This window comes from Stegodyphus dumicola, chromosome 1, assembly GCF_044657685.1.
Source record: "Stegodyphus dumicola isolate Sdum_Otavi_A_Nest chromosome 1, ASM4465768v1".
Lineage (NCBI taxonomy): Eukaryota > Metazoa > Arthropoda > Arachnida > Araneae > Eresidae > Stegodyphus > Stegodyphus dumicola.
Window position 1 is genome coordinate 288,015,551 of NC_140768.1, and position 23,806 is coordinate 288,039,356.

General features: G+C 35.8%; 1 protein-coding gene across 2 annotated transcripts in view; it reads left to right on the plus strand.

Annotated features, from left to right (window-relative positions):
* The window catches only part of cyp33 (peptidylprolyl isomerase cyclophilin-33), a 51,411-nt gene extending 27,821 nt beyond the window's left edge, over positions 1 to 23,590 (plus strand). The window contains exons 6-12 of one of the 2 annotated variants that reach the window (XR_015038731.1): positions 312 to 409; positions 14,140 to 14,266; positions 18,878 to 18,957; positions 19,844 to 19,954; positions 20,104 to 20,179; positions 23,309 to 23,375; positions 23,477 to 23,590. Coding sequence is in view for 1 of the 2 variants with exons in the window: in XM_035373836.2 (XP_035229727.1) it covers positions 312 to 409; positions 14,140 to 14,266; positions 18,878 to 18,957; positions 19,844 to 19,949; positions 20,104 to 20,179; positions 23,309 to 23,375; positions 23,477 to 23,545 (623 nt within the window). In the remaining variant the exon portion in view is untranslated. The remainder of the gene's footprint in view (positions 1 to 311; positions 410 to 14,139; positions 14,267 to 18,877; positions 18,958 to 19,843; positions 19,955 to 20,103; positions 20,180 to 23,308; positions 23,376 to 23,476) is intronic. The other variant, XM_035373836.2, reaches the window with a different exon arrangement.
* Positions 23,591 to 23,806: the final 216 nt, after the last annotated feature.

Genomic DNA, 23,806 nt, shown 5'->3' on the forward strand with positions numbered 1-23,806 from the left:
GCCCCTTTAGACTTAATTTAAAATCTGAAACCTTTCAGATTTTTTTTTTTTTTAAAATTATTTTAGATTTTAATGGTTAGCTGTTAGAGGTGTTAGATTATAAGCTGAAAGTTTTAGATTAACAGATTTTTGTATTTATCTTTAATTATTTGTTATTTTGTAAAATATATTTTTATTACAAACTGTGTATTATTACTATTTTTCTAATAGTTAATGATTGTACTATTAAATTGCTTTTGGTTGTATGAAGGATTTTTGTACTATTAATGTACCTTTGTCATGATTCCCTCACTTTTTTCTTTAATTAATAGTTTGGTCTGATGATAGTTGGCTAAAAGAACATGCTGGTGAAACGCTTCAGCAAGATGATGCTGAAGGTAATACTAAAAGAAAACATGATGAAAATGAGGTAATTATTTGTTAAACCATCTGCTAAAAGCTTATTATATGTGCACAAACACTGCCATTTATGTAAATTCTCAAAATTAAAAATATTGCAATTTGAGGAGAGTGGAGAAACTGCATATATTAAATATAACTCCCTATAGTAATTTTCATGTCATGCTTAATCACATAAAAATTGAATTCAGTTGTAATGAAAATTTTTAAACTAGAATTTATAATGACATTGTCCTCTGTTTCTCGTTAACCATCTTAATCAGTTTCTGCAAGACCTTAATTGTGGAACAAACAATCTGTTTTGCACATCTTGCACTGCTTCCTAGAATATTGGTAATCTTACAATCATACAGGTATTCATTAACTTGCGTGTTACTGTTTAGTATCACACATATTGAAAGCACTACAACATCATTTAATTAAATTAGTGATTAGCTATTAATGAATCCATAATCCAGTATGATTACATGAAGAATGATTTTCTTAGTCATAATGCATGCATGCTGACTCCAGCTATGAATTTATGCAAAATCTCAGTGTTGACTGTAGTTGTAGTGATGATAAAAACATGGCATTAAGTAATGAGATATAGCAGAATTCTGTTACACTCTCATAGTTGAAGCTGTCTTGATTTTATACCATGTCTGTTGCCAACTCTCTCCCGATTTTCAACCATTCTCCCTCCAACCCAATTTACTACACATTTCTCCTGACCTTCTCTTATTCTTAAAATTTCTAATGACTTTTATGTAGATTAGTTTAATGCTTCATTATTTGCTCTCCCAAAAAAGTGATTTTTGGTATCTGAAAGCACCTGGTTTTTCTCTAGACTGCATAAAAAAACCAAAGTAGTTTCATCAGTGAGTGAGCACAAAGCAATATTGAGGTTGTTATTTTGTTCATCTTGTCCCTAAGCTGTGTCAGTGCACCTGCTTTCGAGAAATAGTTTAAGAAACTACAATATTTTGTTCTAGTTATTGTTGTGTAAAAGGTAAAATACTGTTGCGTGCGTATGGATTCGTTATGAAGTGAATGCACAAGTCCGATGAAAAATGAACAAAACTTTTTATTATCACAACAAAAATGCTTAAATTTTCTCAAATTATCATGCAGTATTACAATATCTCACAGTAGTTATCTTTTAACTACTCAAATGTACAATAGAACGTAATTCAAAACAGCTAAAGAACGCTAATCCGTGAATTCGCTATAATCAACAACAGCAGTTTTCTAAACAACAACAAACTAAGCATCTACTACAAACTGAGATGTTTTCCTCCTTTTATAAGATTTTAAAATCACACGCTAGAATTTTCCAGTACTTTCTCGAAATCAAAAAGAGATATTTATTTATTTAATGCATGCGCTCTTGTATTTTCAATTTTCCGGCTTAGCTTTCTTTTGATATTCGTCACGCGCTGCACTGCGCGAGAAATAAAACCATTTAATTTATAATTGAACTAACATTAGCTTTTTAAATAGCAAATTCGTAACACTGCCCCCTTCCCAAGGACTGCACGTCCCGGGCAGTACAATCCCTGGACAGGAGCTAAACTTACAACTGTGGCATAAATGCATTAATGAGCATTACATTACAATATTAAACAACATGAACAATAAATGCAATAAATAAAACAAATCAAATGCTATCAAATACAAATCAAACACTAAATGCAAATCAAATACTAAATACAAATCAAATCAAATACACATTTAAAAACAAAATGGACCATGGTCTTATACTATTTACAATTATTTACATTATGTACTATGGCCATAGTAACGAGCTAACCTTGTAAGGATCTTAAGTTTTACTAACGTTTATTTTAAATCTTTACTATCACTTCTTATTTTCTACTTCCGGCCAGAATTATAAGCGTGAAGGAGTTTATGCAAAGTTGTCTGGCGAACGCCAAGTATTTAAGTGTGGCCTTTTTGCCAAGCAGAAGAGAGGAAGCCGTGAGTTCGAAGCAGACCGCTTACCTTAGAAGTTACGCAGTTGCTACTTTGCCTTCCAGGCCAGAGGTTTTAATCCTCTTGATAAATTAAACGTATTGTAGTGTTCACAGTCTCTGTGCTACATACGCTTCCTGTTATTATAAGGCCAATCTTATTCTAAAGTTAAATTAGAGTTTAGTTTTATTTTGATATCTTTTAAGTTAGACCCCGAGTGGAGGGTCATTGTATTCCGAAGTACGGAAGTCATTGTATATAAAGAAAAAAATAAAGGGTTTTGTATACCCTTCGTCTGTATCCTGTCTACTTACTACAATTAGTGAACATAGCTTTAGTAAGCTCTCTGTTCTAGTCAGGTCATTGTATGTTTCCGAAGAAGGTTAGAAGAAACATTGAACCTGATAGTGGCGCCCGACGAAGAATAACCATGGCCGAGTTTCAAGAAGAACCTGTGCTGCCTGCAGAAACAGCTCAGAATCCAGAAATGCCAGCTGCCGCCCTGGAAGGATTTGGGTATATTGTCCAGACCATGCGCGCTTCGATGAAACCAGAAGCAACGTTTAATGGAAACTCACAGGTAACCAGTTTTTTGGAAAAATTGGATGACCACTTCATGCTCTACCCCGTGCACGAGTTTCAAAAAGTTACCTTAGCTACCAGCGCTTTGAGGGGCCAAGCGCTTAACTGGTTCAAATGTATAGACAGAAGTTTCTTGGGTCAAGCAGGAAGTCCCACCTATACTTACGAGAATTTCAAGACTGCCCTAGTAAAAGCCTTCCCTGTCGTAAGGGATCGTGCGAAATTAGAAACAGAACTTTTCAGTATATATCAACAAAGAATGGAAAACATCTCGAGTTTTATTTTAAGAAAAATTCACGTTTTCAAGCTCTTGTATGGAAACCGTCCGGATCCTGAAATAATTCAAGTGATTTTGCCGAGGTTACTACCCCAAGTGCAAGACTTTATTGAATTGAGAAATCCGACTACACTGAAAAAATTATTTGAGCTAGCAATCCAGTTTGAAAGTAGAAGAACGGCGGACGTCGAAAGAAGACGCCAATATCAACAGCGAAACCAATTTGGTACACCAAGACTACAGCAAACTCAAGCACATGGCTACGGAGAAAAAGCGAATCAGTGGGCAAGGAAACCCGAGCATTCAAAAACAGCTGGCGAACGTCGACAGTTCAATAGCAACCCAGGAAAAAAGTCTCAAGGCCAGTGGAGAAAGAAGGAAAGCACCGAAAGAAAAAATAATTTAAACTAAAACGGATTTCTGCTGACGAGAGGATGCGGAAATCCGAAGGCCACAAAAACCCCTCTTCCTACAAGTTAAATACAGTAATGGTGAAAAATTTAACTCTTCCGAAGATTGAAGTCTTGGTAAATAATATCCCGGCCACCGCACTCCTGGATACCGGTAAGGCCACCGCACTCCTGGATACCGGTAGGATTTAAGACAGGTGTTTTCTTTATTAAATGAGGCCGGTCTAAAAGTTAATGTCGAAAAATGCAAATTTGCAGCCCCTGAATTAAAATATTTAGGTTACAAAATATCGCAAAAAGGGATCGAGACAGATGAATCAAAAATAATCGCTGTACAAAAGTATCCGACTCCAAACACGGCAAAGAAGCTCTCTTCTTTTCTAGGACTTTGTTCATATTATAGGTCCTTTATAAAAGATTTTGCGGCTATCGCTGAGCCATTGTTAAAATTAAAAAGGAAAAAGGCAAGATTCTCGTGGACGGCCGAAGCCAATAGTGCTTTCGAAAAATTAAAACAAGCATTAACGCAAGCCCCTGTGTTGAAATTTCCTGAAAAGGATGAAAATTTAGAAATTTCAGCGGATGCTTCGGATTATGCGGTAGGAGCGGTACTTTCGCAAAATCAGCAGCCAGTGGCATTTTTTAGCCGAACTTTAAATCAAACACAAAGAAACTATTCCGCGACCGAGAGAGAGGCACTTGCAGTTCTGTTAGCAGTGCAAAAGTTCCGAGTCTATTTTGGAAAGGCGCCGATAACAGTATATTCTGATCATGCGGCGGTAACTAGATTGTACTCTGGAAAAAATTTATCAAGGTTAATAAGATGGGCACTCAAGCTGCAAGAATATAATCTGGTAATCAAGCATACCCCCGGAAAGGAAAATATCGTAGCAGATGCCCTGTCACGAATTAAATTAGACGAACAGGGTAATATCGTAAAAGTTGCAATGCTGACAGCGTGTACAATAAATTCCCGAGAAACTGTAATAACCGAACTGGGTAAGGATCCTGAGTTTGGAAGTATTTATGAGTATTTGAAGGATCCTGAAAATTTTAGCCACCAAGATATTGTGGCGATAAGAAATAGGGCGGCCCATTACGAACTAATAGATGGTCTATTATTTTATACAAAAACTACGAATTCCAACAACGAATTTCGACCTGTTATCCCAGCTAGTCTTAGATTAAATATCCTGCAGGAGTTGCATGACAGCCCTTTAGCTTCTCATGCTGGTATTCGAAAAACTACTCAACGCGTACGCGAGGCAGTCTACTTTCCTGAACTGCAAAAGTTAACAAGGGCGTATGTCCAGTCCTGCCCAACATGTCAAGCCGTTAATTATATTAATTTCCGCCCGGCCGGGTTTCTAAATAGTATTAAATCCGAATTTCCAAATGAAATAATCGGCATCGATTTATTGGGCCCTTTCCCAAAAAGTCAGTTAAACAAAAGTCGCTATCTCCTTGTTATAGTTGATCATTTTAGTAAATGGACCGAAATTGTTCCCTTAAAACGAGCCTCCGTGAAATTAGTTACCGATTCTATTTTAAATAAATATATTTTAAAATATGGGGCGCCCCTAAAAGTTATATCGGATAATGGTCCTCAATTTGTAAGTAATATATTTGAAGACATGTGCCAAAAACTGGGCATACGTCATTTAAAAATGGTCCCGTATCGGCCGCAATCAAATATAGCGGAACGGGTCAACAGAAATATAGTGAAAATTATCCGTAGTTATGTTAAAAATTTTCATAAAAGCTGGGATAACTATGTCAATGAATTTGCTTTCGCCCTTAGGACCGCAAAACATGATACAACGGGCAAAACTCCTGCTGAGTTATTTCTAGGCAGAAAGGTTATAACACCGTTAGATAAACTATTTTATGTGCAACAAAGAGCCCCAGAATTTAAAATGGGTGATATAGAAAAACTAATAAAAGAAGCAAAAAAGAATACGGAAGTAGCACAAAGAAAACAAAAATTGTATTATGACTTGAAACGACGGGGAGTAACTTATAAAGTAGGGGATGAAGTACTAAAAATTAAGCATTCACTTTCTTTAGCACCAGAAGATAAAACTGCCAAATTTTTTCCACGCTTTGAAGGACCATATGTTATAGAAAAAATAACTCACGCTGTTGTAGTGTTAAAGGCAAGAAATGGTGAAACCTGTTCCGCAAACTTTGACCAGATAAAACCATTCTATGACCGTAATAAAATGCAAATCTTTTCAGATCTTTTGCAGGATCCGGTACGGCAGACACCGCAGGTACAAGTTCCAGAGGTGGGAAAACGACAAGTACAAGGGCAAGCCAATGAGAGACAGAAGCAAGTGAAAAGAAAATTGCCCCGCGGAAAAATTGAAGGTACAAAGAAAAAGAAGCCGTTCCACCGTCCAAAAAACAGAGTTCACGAACACCCCCAGAATGAAGAAGGGAGAAGGACGACGTATGTGGAAAAGACCGGGAGAAAGGACGGCAACTATAACCCGGCTGTGAAACAGAAGATTGACTCATCCGACAGAACTCTCCGCAGCAAAAGTCGCCGAACTGCGGAAGGGCCATCATCGGCGGAGGAGAAAGTACAAGAAAAATTTGAACGGCCAACAACGAGGTCCAAGCAGGATCACGACAAAAGTTTCCCGGTTCCACCAAGACCAGCTGCCTTCAAACGGCCAAGACCACAAGTAGAGCACAAAAGGAAGATGTTCAAGGGTGGCCGTAGTGGTGAAAAACGGAAGCTTCCAGAGGAAAGCACTGAAGGGCGAGCCCGTACAAGAAGGAGGATCAACCAAGCTACGGTCTGCAGCACCTTTGAAGACTGGGCCCAGAAAAGGATGTCTGAATATTACAAAGATAAGTAAAATTTTATGTTACTTTACAAACTTAAGTTAATCTTTCATTCTTACTGCAAGTGGCAGATTTCAAGAAGTTTTACCTCATGCGAGGTCTACCTTTATCTCCAAAAGGGCGAGAAATGAGTTGTGACCGATTTTCTTATTATGTTTTTCAATTACTCGCGCGTAAAACTAAAGTTGATGTATAATAGCGTTGTATAAAGACTTAAATATTGTAAAAAGTTATTGTATAAATTTTATTTAAAACATTCTAACAAGAAAGAAGTTTTAGTCTGAAAGACTTTTTGAAATGTAGTATTATTTCAATGTAGAAAGAATTGGCACTTGCTTTGAAAAGAATAGAAGTTAACAATGTACTACTAATGTATGTTTTCAAATGTGTAAAATTAACGGCATCTTGATATGTTCTTGTATACATGTGAACTGTTATTTTGAATGTTTAGAAATACCGTGATATGGTAAAAGTGAAAGTAATGTTAAAAAATTTGTTATTCGTGTGACTGTAAAGATTAAATCATGGTGAATATGTGTTAAAGGTTGAATGATGTAGTTAGGCTCTCTGACGCTACACTTTAGAGTTAGCCACTTTCAGAATAGTACCTCAGGGTCTAGAGTTGAAATTAGGGTGTGTTAAGAGGTCTCGTATGTTGAATTTTAACACGTTAGTGTTTTGATTGTAGGAGGAAGTGTTGAACACATAGACAGAAACACATTCGTGTTTGGTGTTTTTACAACACATGTCAGAGAGCACGGGGAGAGATAATTAAAATAGTCATGAATGAAATAAGAATGTTAAGAAAAGTCTTTCTATATGTTATTTGCAATGTCATTCTGTAACATTTCATTAAACTAGTTTTCCTTCCAGATCTCTGGAAGGAACCAGAATTGAATAAAGCTCCTGTTTTGATGCAGTACAGATGAAAAAGAAAAAAGATTGTTGTATATTCCGGGAGCTGCTATTGTAACAAATTTCTTTCTTTTAAAATTTTCTAGTTTCTAGCTAAGTTATGATTGTAAAAGGTTGGCCTCGCGTTAGTTTCTAGAGCTAAAAGTTTTCAACAAGGTCGTTTTAGACCTCAGTTTCAAACTAATTAACTCTGGCGGGAAGTATGTAAGGATCTTAAGTTTTACTAACGTTTATTTTATTTTAAATCTTTACTATCACTTCTTATTTTCTACTTCCGGCCAGAATTATAAGCGTGAAGGAGTTTATGCAAAATTGTCTGGCGAACGCCAAGTATTTAAGTGTGGCCTTTTTGCCAAGCAGAAGAGAGGAAGCCGTGAGTTCGAAGCAGGCCGCTTACCTTAGAAGTTACGCAGTTGCTACTTTGCCTTCCAGGCCAGAGGTTTTAATCCTCTTGATAAATTAAACGTATTGTAGTGTTCACAGTCTCTGTGCTACATACGCTTCCTGTTATTATAAGGCCAATCTTATTCTAAAGTTAAATTAGAGTTTAGTTTTATTTTGATATCTTTTAAGTTAGACCCCGAGTGGAGGGTCATTGTATTCCGAAGTACGGAAGTCATTGTATATAAAGAAAAAAATAAAGGGTTTTGTATACCCTTCGTCTGTATCCTGTCTACTTACTACAATTAGTGAACATAGCTTTAGTAAGCTCTCTGTTCTAGTCAGGTCATTGTATGTTTCCGAAGAAGGTTAGAAGAAACATTGAACCTGATAACCTGTCGTAATGAACGACTTTAGGTTTAGAGTTCGAAGACTTCCGAATCTGAACCACGACGTCATTCAGCCTGTTTAGAACTGTGTACGGGCCATCCCAAGGTGACTGTAATTTCGAACAAAGTCCTTTCCGTCGAGTCGGATTCCACAACCACACCTTGTCTCCTTCGTGGAATTGATGTTCAGTAGCTCTTGTGTCGTATCGGGCCTTCATCTTCTCCGTCGCTAAGTTGACTCGCTCTCGTGCAAAGTTGTGCATCACTTCAAACCGGGCCTGGAGATCTTGAATATATTTCTCAGACGATGAAGGAGCATCTGGAGGGCGGCCAAACAATAGATCACAAGGCAGACGAAGGTCACGACCGAATAGCATCTGTGATGGAGAATAGCCGGTAGTCTCGTGGACAGCACTGCGGTAAGCCAGTAAAAACAGCGATAATTTCTTGTCCCAGTCCTGCTGGTTTCTGGAAACCACTAATGAGAGGTTATTAAGGATGGTTCGATTGAATCTCTCTACCATGCCGTCCGACTGGGGATGTAATGGCGTCGTTTGGGTCTTGTCAATGCCGAGTAGTTTGCATAGTTCTGTGATTACTACCGAGGTAAAATTCCTTCCCTGATCGGAATGTAACTGAAGAGGCACTCCGAACCTGGAAATCCAGTGCTGTATCATTACCTCAGCTACTGTGACAGCCTCTTGATCAGGAATAGGATAAGCTTCAGGCCACTTGGTGAAGTAATCAACGACAACGAGTATGTATTTGTTGCCATCAGCAGTTCGTGGCAGAGGTCCCAGGATGTCAAAGGCGATTCGTTCAAAAGGCGCCCCTACGTTGTAACGTTGCAGCTTGCCTCGGCTGCGTCTCTTAGGTCCTTTCCGACCTGCACAGGCATCGCAAGATCGGCACCACTTTTGCACGTCATCCTTTGCATTATTCCAGTAAAAGCGCTCACGAACTCTCTGTAAGGTCTTCATTATTCCAAAGTGACCTCCAGTAGGGCTGTTATGTAGTTCTTTAAGGACATCCGGAATGCGGGATCTTGGAAGTATCAGCTGCCATCGGAACGTCTTCCCATCATCCGATTCGAATTTCCGGTATAAGACGCCGTTTCGAATGTGAAGTGAATCCCAGAGAGCCCAATATTGTTTGGTTGTAGGACTACAGATAGAAATGTCCTGCCAGGTAGGTTTTCTGTTTGACGACTCCATTAGATCAATTATGGGTTTAATGTCGCGGTCTTCCAGCTGGTCTTTCCTGACTTCATCATCACTCCACGGTTCTCGATCAGCCGATGTTGATGTTGTAATTTGTCTTGCGACCGGAGTCAGCAGCTCGTATTTCGCTTCCACCCTGGAACAATATCGACAGTTTTCTTGGCAAGGTCTTCTAGACAGGGCGTCGGCGTTTCCGTGTGATGATCCCTTACAATGAAGGATAGTGATGTCATATTCTTGGAGTCTCTGTATCCACCTGGCTATTTGACCCTCAGGATTCTTGAAATTTAAAAGCCAGGTCAATGATGCATGATCGGTGCGGAGCAGGAATTTTCTGCCGTATAGATAGTGATGGAACTGTTCTACAGCTTTGACTATGGCGAGCAACTCTTTCCTGGTGACACAATAATTCCTCTCCGGTTTAGACAGGCACTTGCTCCAGTACGCCACTACACGTTCTTGGCCATCTATTTCTTGGGACAAAACAGCACCAACACTTTCATTGCTTGCGTCGGTGTCGAGAATAAATGGTCGGTTGTGCTGAGGATACGTCAGGATTGGAGCAGATGTTAAAGCCTCCTTTAAGTTGTTAAATGCATCGTCGCATTCTTTTGTCCACAAGAACTTTTGGTTGCTCTCTGTCAGCTTGTGAAGGGGTCTTGCGATGGAAGAAAAGTCCTTCACGAATCTCCTATACTAGGTGCAAAGCCCTAGGAAGCTTCTCAGCTGATGGACATTTTCGGGACGTTTCCAGGATTTAACCGCTGATACCTTTTCAGGATCCGTGCGCACACCTTCTGCAGAGATGACATGTCCCAGGTAAGTCACTTCCTTTCGGAACAATTTGCATTTAGCGGGACTCAGCTTTAGATTGTTTCAGCTTTAGATTGAACTCAGTTTCTGAAGCACCTTTCTAAGATTTTCTAGATGCTCTTTAAAACTCTTTCCGACGATGATGATATCGTCCAGGTATATCAGACAGGCTTCATAGGAAAGTCCTTTCAAAACAGTCTCCATGAGGCGTTCGAATGTTGCCGGCGCATTACACAGTCCAAACGGCATCACCTTGAATTGCCAAAGCCCTTGTCCCGTAGTAAATGCCGTCTTTTCTTGGTCATGAGGGTGTATTTCTACCTGCCAATACCCACTCTTTAAATCAAGTGTTGAGAACCACTTGCTTCCAGAAAGAGTGTCTAGAATGTCGTCAATTCTAGGAAGAGGGTAACTGTCTTTCTTCGTAACCTCATTCAACCGGCGATAGTCAACGCAAAATCTTGTTGAGCCGTCTTTCTTTCTGACGAGAACGATGGGAGATGCCCATGGACTTGTTGAAGGCTCGATGACATCGCCGCCTTCCATATCTTTTAACAGTGTTCGCACCTCTTCCTGTTTAGCAAACGGCAGACGCCTTGGATGTTGCTTGATCGGGGTATGATCGCCGGTATCTATTCTATGTTGTGTCAAACTAGTTCGACCCACGTCAAAAGACGAGCGGGAGAAAACAACTTGAAGATCTTTAATGACGCGATCGGCAGCATTTTTCTCTTTATCGTTTAATTGTGCATTCTGCAATAACTCCGATGTAATGCTCTCTGAGGACACGGATTCTGGGATGTTACTCTTTCTTTCAACACTGGTTACTGGAGTACATGTTGCAACCACTTCACCTTTCTTAATAACTCTCGACTTTTCAGTTACATTGGCGACTCTCACCAGGATAACCGTTCTGGATAGGTCGACGAGTGTTGAGGCTACTAGTACTCCTTTTGGGATATTACAGTTATTGGGATATTCTATGATGCCGTAGCAGAAATTTCTATTTTCGGCTATGGATCCAGGAAGTAAAATTTCTGTTCTTGCCGGTATTGTGATATAGTCTTGTGCTATGATTTTATGCACAGATTTAACTTCTTCATCATTAACGAGAAATAACGCTATGTCCTCAGATGTAGAATGCAATTCGTTATTTTTAAAATCCAAGGAAAAATTGTATTTCCTTAGAAAGTCCAATCCGAGTATGCAAGAATCAGTGATCTCTGCTATATATGTCGTGTGATGGTAAGCGGCACTTCCAAACGTGATGTTAACATTTATTTTTCCGTCGATGTCGATCTTCTCACCGGACACAGTCTGGAGGGTAACGCAGGGTGGCGTCCAGATAAGTTTGTTTCCTAGTTGTTGAGCCAAATCTTTTTGGATGATGGTGACGTTGGCTCCTGTATCTATAGTCATATTGCACGGAACTCCATTAATATGTCCTATTATGAAAAGTCCATTACTGCTGCCTCTCATTGCAAAAATCTGAAGTGCTTTAAAAGGGGGCTTTTCATTATCTGGCAACCTCCGCCCCGCGAGATGGCCACTAATTGGTTTCCCTGCTGCTTGTTAGAAGCGGTCTTAACATCAGTACCCTGGGGTGTTTTGCAGTTTCGTCATATGTGTCCTTCAGCACCACAGTTCCAGCACTTAACGGTCGGTTTCTTCTCACCAATATTCCGTCTCAAGGCGTTCAGTCGTCTAGTTAAATCGTCAAGTCGAGCGGTGACTTGATCCCCTGGCTCCTGGACTTGAGCAGCTCTGACTGGGTGGCGGTCTCGACGAGTGGCTTGCTGGGCTGCCTCAAATTTCATGGCGTACACTAGAGCACTTTTTAAATCTTTTACATCCGCCATTCGTAGAGCTTTCTGTATTTCAGTATCTCGGATGCCGTCGATAAAGTATTGCAAGGACAGGATTTCCCTTGTTTCTGTCGGGCATTCCGAAAAGGCGAGATGGGACAGCCTTTCAACATCCGCGGCGAGCTCCTGAAGTGTTTCGGTAGGCTTCTGTTGACAAGATTTTAATTGGAGCCTGCTGTAGTCTTTTAAACACTTCTCCCCAAAGCGCAATTCCGAGACGCCGGACAGAGCTTCGAAATCTAACCTTTTGTTTTCGGGAAGAGTCTGAAGGATATCCGCTGCGTCGGCTCTTAGAGAAGCGGCGAGATGACAGGCCTTAGCTTGGGAATCCCATCCATTCGCATCCGCCACGATAGAAAATTGTGTCTTATACACCTGCCAGGAGGTCTTCCCATCATATGTGGATAGCTTCAGAGGTGGACGAGTAGGCATTGGTAAGAATTTAAAATCATCACTCCTGCACCCTGCCGACGCTACGAATTTCTTTAAAGTATCCATTTCTTTGGCAACTGCAGAAACTCTCTCATCAATTTGTTGTTCGATTTGGTGTTGGATGGCACAAACTCTTCCTTCAATTCGTTCCTCCACAGCAGAAACTCTCCCTTCTATATGTTCTTTTACAGAAGAAACTCTTTCTTCTATTTCTTCTTTCACCGAAGAAACTCTTTCTTCAATTTGATCTTTTACAAAAGAAACTTTTTCTTCAATTTGTCCAACTTTATTTTCAACTGTGTCAATTCTGCCTTCCATAGCTTCAAATTTATTTTCTATTATGCAGGTAATCTCTCTTTTCATTTCTTCTTGACCTGCTTCAATCTTTTCTTGACCAGCTTGAACGGCTTTTATTTCGTCCTTAACAGATTCCTGGCCCAATTTCATTTCTTCCTTAACGGAGTTGACGGCCCCTTCCATCTTTCCTTGGCTAGATTTCATCTCTTCTTTCATTTCTTCTTTAAACGAGGCAAAGGCTGTTATCAATTGCCTTAACTGCTCTTCCATCGCTCTTGTTATTGGCATTCAAATCCCACTTCTGACACCAAAAATTGTTGCGTGCATACGGATTCGTTATGAAGTGAATGCACAAGTCCGATGAAAAATGAACAAAACTTTTTATTATCACAACAAAAATGCTTAAATTTTCTCAAATTATCATGCAGTATTACAATATCTCACAGTAGTTATCTTTTAACTACTCAAATGTACAATAGAACGTAATTCAAAACAGCTAAAGAACGCTAATCCGTGAATTCGCTATAATCAACAACAGCAGTTTTCTAAACAACAACAAACTAAGCAACTACTACAAACTGAGATGTTTTCCTCCTTTTATAAGGTTTTAAAATCACGCGCTAGAATTTTCCAGTACTTTCTCGAAATCAAAAAGAGATATTTATTTATTTAATGCACGCGCTCTTGTATTTTCAATTTTCCGGCTTAGCTTTCTTTTAATATTCGTCACGCGCTGCACTGCGCGAGAAATAAAACCATTTAATTTATAATTGAACTAACATTAGCTTTTTAAATAGCAAATTCGTAACAATACTAATACATTTTGAAAATTGTATACAGATGACTTTCTTTATGTTATTTCCTCAAGGAAATATAATACATTTGTGGTTTTTTTATTTTGCGCGATAGAAAGGCCGATGTTCTCAAATATTTGTGTACACAAAAACACAAGAACAACATAAGTTCTATTGAAAAAAAAAAAAAAAAAATTAATTTTTTTTGTGGAACCAAAGGAACAAAAAGGTATTAATACAAATTGCACTGTTTGGATTTAAGAATTAGTAACTGAACTTTTCAGATATCAATCAGTAATTCTTTAAAGTTAATTCATTATTAAAAAGTATATTTTTATCATTTAAAAATCTTTTTGTCCTTGCGAAAAATGTGATTTCTTAAGGAATTCTCCCGATTTTTGAATGTCATAGGTTGCAAGTATGCTATTGTAAATAACAACTTAAGCCCTCCTACAACTGGATCCTGTCACGTATTATTTATCCAGATATATTTTAAAGTATTTTGTTTATACTGTATTTATAGGTATCCTTTTTTGCATATTATACTGTTTCATTACAGGATGAAGAGCCTGAAAAGAAAAGACAGAAATCTAACCCTACAGTATATTTAGATATTGCAATTGATGGAGAGGAAATTGGACGTATTCAAATAATGTTGAGGAAAGATATTGTTCCTCTTACAGCAGGTAAAATTAGAAATTATTATCAGCTCATAATTTAAAATACGTGAGCAGAAAATCCAAAAGGAATACATTTTGATAGATTATATGCTAGTTACATAGAGCAGCAGAAACTGCATTCAGTGTTCTGTCTCCATTTCTAATAATTGTTTTAAACTGTGATCACAGAGATGACAATAATTACCACTTAATTCATTTCCTGTACACATTTCTCTACAGTGTCCTGTTCTATCTTTTCCCAAATTGCTTTTGGGTATTTTATCATAATTAACCAATTGACTGGGTTATTTTTTAAACATGAAACAATAGGTTCATGTAACACAACTTGAGACTGTTGGAATATGTGCATTTATAATTATTGTATACCATACTAACATCCAGTATTATAATACCTATATTTTATATAGCTTGGAAATGGTGGTTTTTGTCTTCAAAGCATTAACAAATGATACTCTACAGCAGCTCTTAAAAGTGTGATCCTTGGATCTTGAAGAATCAAACAGGTGATGAGGAGTCTGCAAGTGACTTTTCAAGCTAATATTTGATTATTTTGAATCATTACAAAAATTTAATAAAAATACTATCCAGTCACAATTAATCTTTCATAAAAATCTTCCTGTTTTTGTTTTATCTTTTATGTATTCCTCAAGTGTCATTATTTCGAATTTATGTTTTAAAACTTATTTTTATAAATTAGACATTATTTTTGGAAATCAAATGTTATAACTTGAAACTATGGAATAGGTCAGCCAGTGACCTGTAGGTCATTAGTTGCCGTAGCCTGATATAAATAGTCCATATATCTCTAAGAGTATAAATTTGATAGCTGGGGCTTTGTATGAATTTATTGGTAAAGTATGTGAAGATTTTTTATTTTGCATATCACTTCCAATTCAATTTCTGATATATGTATATACATATATAATGAATCACTTCCAATTCAGTTTTTTATTTAGACTTCTGATTCATATATAATAATTATATCACATCACACATTTGGCTTGTGCACATGTTAGATAATTACATTAAAGCAAATGGAATAAATGATGTAAAAGTATGATAGGACTTAAGTTATGCATGGAGCAATGTGTCATCTGATTAATTTTGTTAAGCTGAAGCACTACTTGTCATTTTGACACATTGTGTGTATGCTACAAATTTTTAGCTGCAAGGTTTAAGAGCAGCTTCAAAGAGATTATTTTTTGTAGTACACATATCAAAGCTTATAAGTTGAATTCCTCCCCCTGAAAGATTTTTTAATTTTTTATTGAAATCTGTTGGAGAAATTAACACTGTTTTGAATATTAAATTTTCGTTGAGAAAAAGACATTATGCTGAAATGAAGACAAGCATAAAAGTATAAAATTATTCCTCACAATAAACTAAACTATGATATAGAAGTTGTTAGCATAGATTTTTAATACATTTGCTAGGCTTACCATAATATTTCCTGTTCAGACCAAGAAAATTTGAAAAAAAAAAAAAAAAAAAAAAAAAAAAAAAAAAATTAATCTTACTGCATAAGTACCTGTGATTTGAAACACTAAATAAAGTAGTTGTTTACAAAACAAAACAAAAAGTTGTTAAAAGAAGTTTTTAATAATGCAACTTACGGCCTTACAATATTCAATAACAAGGATGTGCTTTCGACTGCCGGTGTGCCTGGTATGCTAAAAATATATTCCTTTGTTTGAAGAAGCTTGAGCTACTTAATGTTTTTTATTTGATGTGACCCATTTTTCTTCACAACTTTTTTTTTTCCAAATTTCGTAATTATCTGACCAAAAAACTTTTGCAATTATTACTTCATTAAAAGGTTTATCTATGTTTAATTTATGCTTTATTGTATAACTGGTGACAGTTTCGTTTATTTTTTTTCACCTGAAGCTACAGTTTCAAACCATGTTAATTTGATTAATTTAACATGGTTTGATTAACATAGTTTTATTTACATTAATGTAACATAGTTTTAGTGGAGCAGAAGCTTTTACCCAAATAAAAGTTTCTGTTCTACCAAAACTGATTTCTTATAGCCCAATCTAAAAAGATAGTTGTCATAAAATGCTGTTGTAGGATTGTATTGATATTGATAGTTTCATTATTTTCTAGTGTCGTAACATTTTTTTTTTTTTTTTTCTTTGAGGCATAAATTTATTATCATGTGTTTCCTCAAGTTTTGTGTTTAATTTTCCAATTTCACCTACAAGTTTAGTTCCACTTGCTTTTGTACTTTCTATAGTCAAGATAACTTTGTTAATAATTTGAGTTTTCCTTTAGAAAACCACATATACATTTCACCACAATCATTATCAAAAACTGTTTTATCATTACTAGACATAAATATTCTACCAATATCTGGAAGTAGCACCCCAGTATGCTGTACTGTAAAGGCAAAATTTCTTGGTGTATATACTCTTCATCTACAGAGCTCTTAGCTTAGATTTCCGGTGTTAGAATCACTGTTGCTGTTAAATTTCAACAGCTTTTCTGTATTTTTCCGTATATCATACACAATGGTATCACAATTCCATACAATTCTGCGATAAAATGCACCTGTCTCCATCTTTTGCAGAATTTGCACTTTTTGCTTTACCGTCAATGCAACGTACTTTTTTCAATTACTTTTTTCAATGTTGCAAGCAGTAAAATTATGAGTGCTTTTCTTATCTGTAATTGCATTAAAAAGGGCTGAAATTTAAAATATTCTTAATTTATCCACAAAATACCCGGATAAAAAAAAGGCAGCACTAAATAATCTCGTGAAAAAGCAAAGCTCATAAAATACAACAACATGAATTGTGAACTTGAAAGAAGAGTTGAGTCAAGCGTCTGCTTTTTTACCTCGATGCAGATTAGAGAGGAAAAAACTTTATCATAATGTCAATAATTTGGTATTTCTGTTATGACTCATTATTATTCGGTAATTATGACGTCTTTATTCGGTCAGTATTTTTCTTTCGATATTTCGTACTCAATGTTGCGGTTTCCGGAACCAATAAACTGAGTGTTTACATTTTGAGAGGCAACGAGGATTTCAGGTTGGCGGATTTTCGGTATTTGACTGTATGTGTAATGTGTGCAAGAGATGCTTTCTGTCATGAATAAAGTGGCTAACTTCAAGTTTTATGTAGCACAAATTAATATAAAAGAATAAAATCATGGAGCTGCCTTTTTTAAGAGTCCTAAGCTATTAGATTAACACATAAATTGTATAAAATTTTCTGTATTTCTTTTGAATGCTTTGCTGTTGTATATATGTAAATACACTGACTACCAATAAGTATTTGGACACCTGTGATAGAAAAGAAAAACTAACTTTATTCAAAATCAATAGTTGGTAGAGCCTCCACGAGAGGTAATTACTATGTGGACCCTCTGGGGCATACTTTCCACAAGTCTTTGTATGACAGCTAGTCGTATTTTCTTCCCCTCGGCTTGGAGAAGACATAGAAGTTCCTTCACCGATTTTGCACGGGTAGCGCACCCCTGAATTCGGTGATGCAACTCGTCCCAGAGGTTCTTGATAGGGTTCAGGTCTAGACTTTGGGTAGGACAGTCCATTCGATGAACTCCATTGGCACCATACCAAGCCTTGGTTAACGTCGAAACATGACAACTGGCATTGTCGTCCTGAAAGTAACAGGGGTCCCACCTGTAAAACTGCCACAAAGTAGGAAGCACATTGTCATCCAAAATAGTGCAGTAGGCATCGGAGTTGAGCCGACCATGAATGGGGACCAAGGGTCCCAGCCCATACCAGGAGAAACACCCCCAGACCATAATTCCACCTCCTCCGAACTTGACTGTTGGCACAATGCATTCTGGCAGGAGATGTTCTCCAGGTAGACGCCAAACCCAGACCCTGCCATCCGAACAGTAAAGGCTGAACCTTGATTAGTCACTCCAAAGAACCCGTTTCCACTGATCTACGGTCCAATTTTGATGTGCTTTGCACCACATTAACCGAGCAGCGTGGTTTGACTTTGTGATCAAAGGCTTATGGGCAGCAGCACGACCATGGAAACCAAGCAGGTGTGCTTCCTTACGGATGGTATTCATTGAAACAATGCACCCGGATGCCTGTTGAAACTCCTCGCGGTTGAGGGCCATCGGTTGGGTGCGGTTCTTCCGAATTTCTTAGGACAGCACTCGTCGGTCTCTATCTCCCAGTTTCGTTGGTCTGCCGACTCGGGGCACATTCCGACAATCACCGCTCACCTTCCACTTTTTAATCACATAGACCACTGTCGATTTTGGGTACTTCAGATTGCTAGATATGTCTCTTAAGGATCGGCCACATTTGTGATACCCGATAATTATACCTTTCTCGAAATCATAGAGCTCCGAACTGCGAGGCATCTTGCATGCGACTAAAGCCGATGTTGTTTCCTACACAATATATACCGGCGGAGTCCGTGACGTACCTTAGGACCGCAGATATCGTCATTTGCATAGGTGTCCCAACACTTATTGGTAGTCAGTGTATATAATGTATTGCTGTTGTAAGTATATATAAATTACTAAAAGTGTAATTGTTAAATTGAAATTCACTTAGACATAAATGATGGAAAAGTTTTGCTGAATATTTTTGCATAATATTTTTTTTTTTTTTTTCAGAAAATTTCCGTTGCTTGTGTACACATGAGAAAGGCTTTGGATACAAAGGCAGCACATTTCATCGAATAATACCACAATTTGTATCCTTTATTTTATAAGCTGATATTTCTTTATTTTATTTTATTTTATTTTTTTTTTATGTAGTACTATGTAGAAAATTAATGTTAACTTATAGAAAATTATATGTTTTGTTCTTTTCTTGGAGCCAATTTTTATTATTATAGTTTTAGTTGAAAACAAGATATTTTTTGTTTATCATCTGTAAAGTCTGCCAGTGGCCAAATAGTTAAGCTGTTGATCACTTGCAGTTCATCCTAAGTTTGTTTCTGAGCATGTAAATGGGTTAGGTATATATAGTTTACTGTTTTACCATGCAAATATGAGCTAGTATAAATTCAGTAAATATTTTTATTAATAAGAAATTTTTTAAATGTATGAACAGGGCACCTATGTTTATAATAGATTTTACATGAAGAATTTGTGTGAAAGTCACCTGATTAGATCCTTAAACTGCAAGATTCTGTGCTGGTCTGTTCTGAATAAATAAATAATAAAAATCTGAAAGCTTTCAGATTTTATATTATGCTCAGAGGGGCTTTTTTTTTCTCGCCCGCTGGAGGTAAAAATGATTCTTTCCGTACAATGTTACTGTCTTACCATATAGTACTGGCTTATCACCAAATACCATTTTTTGTTTTGTAATACTTTGCATAATTAAGTTTTGAGAACTGTTTTTAAATAATTTTTAGTTCTGTTACTTGGAAATTATTCGTAAATCATATGTTGACATGAACAGATAAAATTTTGATGCATACAAAGGAATTTTTGGTCATTATGAAGATTTTATAAATCTTGTATTTTTAAAATTTTCCTGTATTTCCAATTATTGTTTTTCTTTGAAGTAAAAGTGGGTTCCATATTTTTCAGCGGTTAGTATTGTATATAATTCCTTAGCTACTTATAAAGATGTGTCAAGGTGGAGATTTCACTAATCATAATGGAACTGGGGGAAGATCAATTTATGGCAAAAAATTTGATGATGAAAATTTTACACTGAAGCATACTGGCCCAGGTAAGGTATGGATGAAATGAAAATTAAAAATGTTTTAGAGAGGGTAGTGTAGTCTTTCTGTTATATCAAGATAGTTTCCACAATAAATTGCTTATTAGTTAATGTTACCTACTTCGCAAATAATTAAATATTGATGAAAATTTGCATTTTTCAGGAATACTTTCTATGGCAAATTCAGGTCCCAATACTAATGGCTCTCAGTTCTTTCTGACTACTGCAAAAACAGAATGGTAGGTTTTCCAGAGATTTATATGCTAACAAACAAAATTAAATATAATGTTTCAAATTGTTTTAAATATTATATACATTTGTATTACATTTCTATTTTAAGTATTTAATTGATTCTTATTCAATATTTTTGTGAAACGAAAATACTTTCCTGAAGGGGGAAAAAAAATAATGAAGTGATCATAATATGTTATTTAAAATTTTGTATGATTTCAGCATATAACATTATTAATAACTACATATTTAAAGTCTTTTATAATAATAAAATGCAGCAAAAAAATTTAGTATTTAACTAAGCGCAGAGCTTTAAACTTAGTTGAATACTGGATAGTAGTTGGGTTTCGGATAGTTAGTTTTGGACAACTGGAATATTTTGGAATTTTTATTCCAAAAAGTTATGCAAATGAGAGATTTGTAATTATTTTTTGTATGTTTGAAGGATATTTTTCATACTACTCAGAATTTCCCTTATAACATCTAAAATAGGAATACAATTGCACATCTCTCTTTCAGAAGATGTTTTTAACTCTCTACACCATTGTGTCTATCGTATTGTTCCAAAAATTTGTCCTTGGAACTAGGCACTCTTAACAAACTAAAATTATTGCCAGATAGTATGATTTAGTATCACTGATTGATAAGCATGTCATCACAAACAGTTAGGAGATCTTCACCTTGCTTTTACGTAAAACTGATTAATTCTTGATAAGCCAGTTTAGTTTTTGTAAAGAAGGACTTAAATTAATTGCTGTCTGTTCTTTCCTTGCATTTTGAAAAAAAAAAAAAAAAAAAAAAAAAAAAAAAAAAAAAAATTAATTAATTGGAAACCTACCTTTTATAGAATGACATGAAGTGGAGAATTTTCAAAGTTACAACATCCTGACATCAAGAAAAATAGCATTAGTGGTCATGATATGTTACTTTATTTGAAATTGAATAAACAAATGCAAGGCATTGTGAAAAATTATAATAAGCAATTTAAGTTTTTATATGCTGTATCTGTAAATTTTATCTATTGATTAACTAAAATAAAAAGCAGGTTGGCTTTAAGTTTGGCAGCATCTTTGCCAATTTTCATGGTCAATGAGATTTCATAATTGGTGAAGATGTTTTATAAAAATACATCAAATTTTATGTCTGATTTTTTTTAAATCTTACATAATCTTAATTGTAGGCATTTGATAACAAATAAGTAACTGTTTTATAATTTTAGATCGGAAACTTCTTAAACTTTCATTCTTTAGAAAATTTAAACCACAGCTTTTCTGCCACAATTGCATTTTCATATTTTCACATACAGCATTTTCCAAGCTTTTATAATAATTTTAAAATTCTTTTTGTAATTATCATAGAGTTTAAGCAGTGATGGAAACCTGATCTAATGACATAAGGATTTTGAAAAATGTATTAGATGGAACAAAGTGTTAAATTATGTTTTTATGATTTAACTTCTTTAATTACATAGTATTAGAATACTTTTATAATGCCTTACACTAAGAGCAAAACTGAGCTGAAAGTAATGTTACATGATTCAATGAATAGTACACTTTTTTAACATCATTAAAGTAAGGTTTGTTAAAATATGTAATGTATTTTGTTGAAAAACAGTTCCAATTACAATTTTGACAAGCAACAATATCTCAGCATACGAGTTTAATTTATTCCACAACCGACCTCATAAGCCGATCTACTCATATCCTGAAAAATGTTCCCATTTAAATACCATTAACCCCCTCACTGAAGAAATAACCACCTAATTTTTTTTTTTTCGTTTTGTTTTAAAAAATGCATTGTATAAAAAGTAATAAAAACTTTATAAAGTATAATATAAACCTTTTAAAGAAAATGTAAAGAAATAAACTGTTTTTTAAAGTTTAATTATGATGTTCTATTTATGTACATTGTGCTGGCATTATTATTCTTTTCTGGTTTTTGGTACTTTTTTCTCCCTTACCAAATTTTTATCTAAACTGCATTTCAGTAGAAACTTGCCTAAGGAAAAAGAAAGAAAAAGTGTTTCATAAAGTTTCTGAAATGTATTGAACAAATGTCACTAAAAAGTCCTGCTGCATGACATGTTGCAATTTTTCTGTTCCTCCCGCAAAAACTTTTTATGCTTCTCAATCTGTAGTTCATTTAACTCGGTCTGAGTGATCTTCAACAAGTTCTCTGACTGCCTCCAGCACTTCCTTTGAGTTTGAATCCTTCAAACTACCTTTCAGATACAACCTGAGGTCACGGCTTCTTCCGAGCAAAATTCAATGCTGTTCTTGAGTTTCAGACTCATGTCTTTGTGACGATTTCCTCCAACACTTTCTTTGAGTTTGAATTGTTCTCCTTTCAAACTCAAAGCTTCCAAGCAAAGCTGCTTTGCCTAAACTCAAAGCTTCTTTGCCACAGCTTCTTCCAAGCAGAGTTCAAGCCTCCCCTTGAAACAACCTGTCATTCATTGTTAATCCTATTTTAAACTTATTGCAATGTTACCCTGATCTTTTCAGAACTTGTGAATAGTTCTGTCCATCACATCAAAGCAGTGGCAAAACAAGAACTTTTTAAAGGTCCTGCTGTCCTGAGGCTAGATGATATGGGTCAACTGTTGGGTGAAAGACGTTGATGCACTGTAACTTATCAAATATGTCACCTTCAAGGTTCAGTGAATGCACAGGAGCATTGTTGAGTATAAGAAGGGCTTATAGACATAGGCTATTTTCCACTAAATATTTTTTTTTTTAATAACAGGACCAAAGACCTGGTTGATCCATTCTACAAAGAACTTCTGATACAAACACAGTGGTATAACAAAATAGATCCACCAAAATAGGCTCTAGTTAGGTCTAAATAGTGTAATTTTAATTATAACTATTCTGTATCAAGCATCTGCAATGTATGCTTGTAGATATGTCTGTTCATGCATGTTTAGAAAGTATTGTACGTTTTTTTTATAAAAATTTAGATTTTAACTACCATTTTCTAAAATGAAATTATTTTCAAACAATTGGACTTTGTATTTATTCCATATTAGAAAATTTTTTGCCTTTCATATATTTAAGCAAATTGAACAGCTTTAAAAATTCGTGTACTTCTAATTACAAAAGTTATAATATTACTTTATGCTATTTTTTGTTCTCAAGGTTGGATGGATTTCATGTAGTTTTCGGACAAGTAATCAGTGGCATGGAAGTTGTAAAAAGAATGGAGGTATGAATAAAATTATATCTAAATATATTTATTAGTTGTAATGTCTGAAAAATCTAGTCTTATTTTTCACTTATTTTTATATGTGTTGCATTTCTTTTCAGAAATGTGGCACTAAAACTGGAAAACCAACACAAAAAGTAGTAATTGCTAATTGTGGAGAGTTATCTTGATAATATGTTATGATAATAATTGTGTAAATAAATTTTAGCTATCAATGTGTGTTATATTTTATGAAGAGCATAATCAACAGTTATATATTTAATGTGTCGAGGGAACAAATACACAATATCGATGTACAGTGTAAATTGCTAGCTTTTTAAGAGAGGTGTTATTGGTTTAAATTAGTAAATATCTTGGCTGTCACAAATAAAGATCATAAACATGAAAACATGCTGTTGCTAATCGATGAAAGATTATATTTCTCACTTATT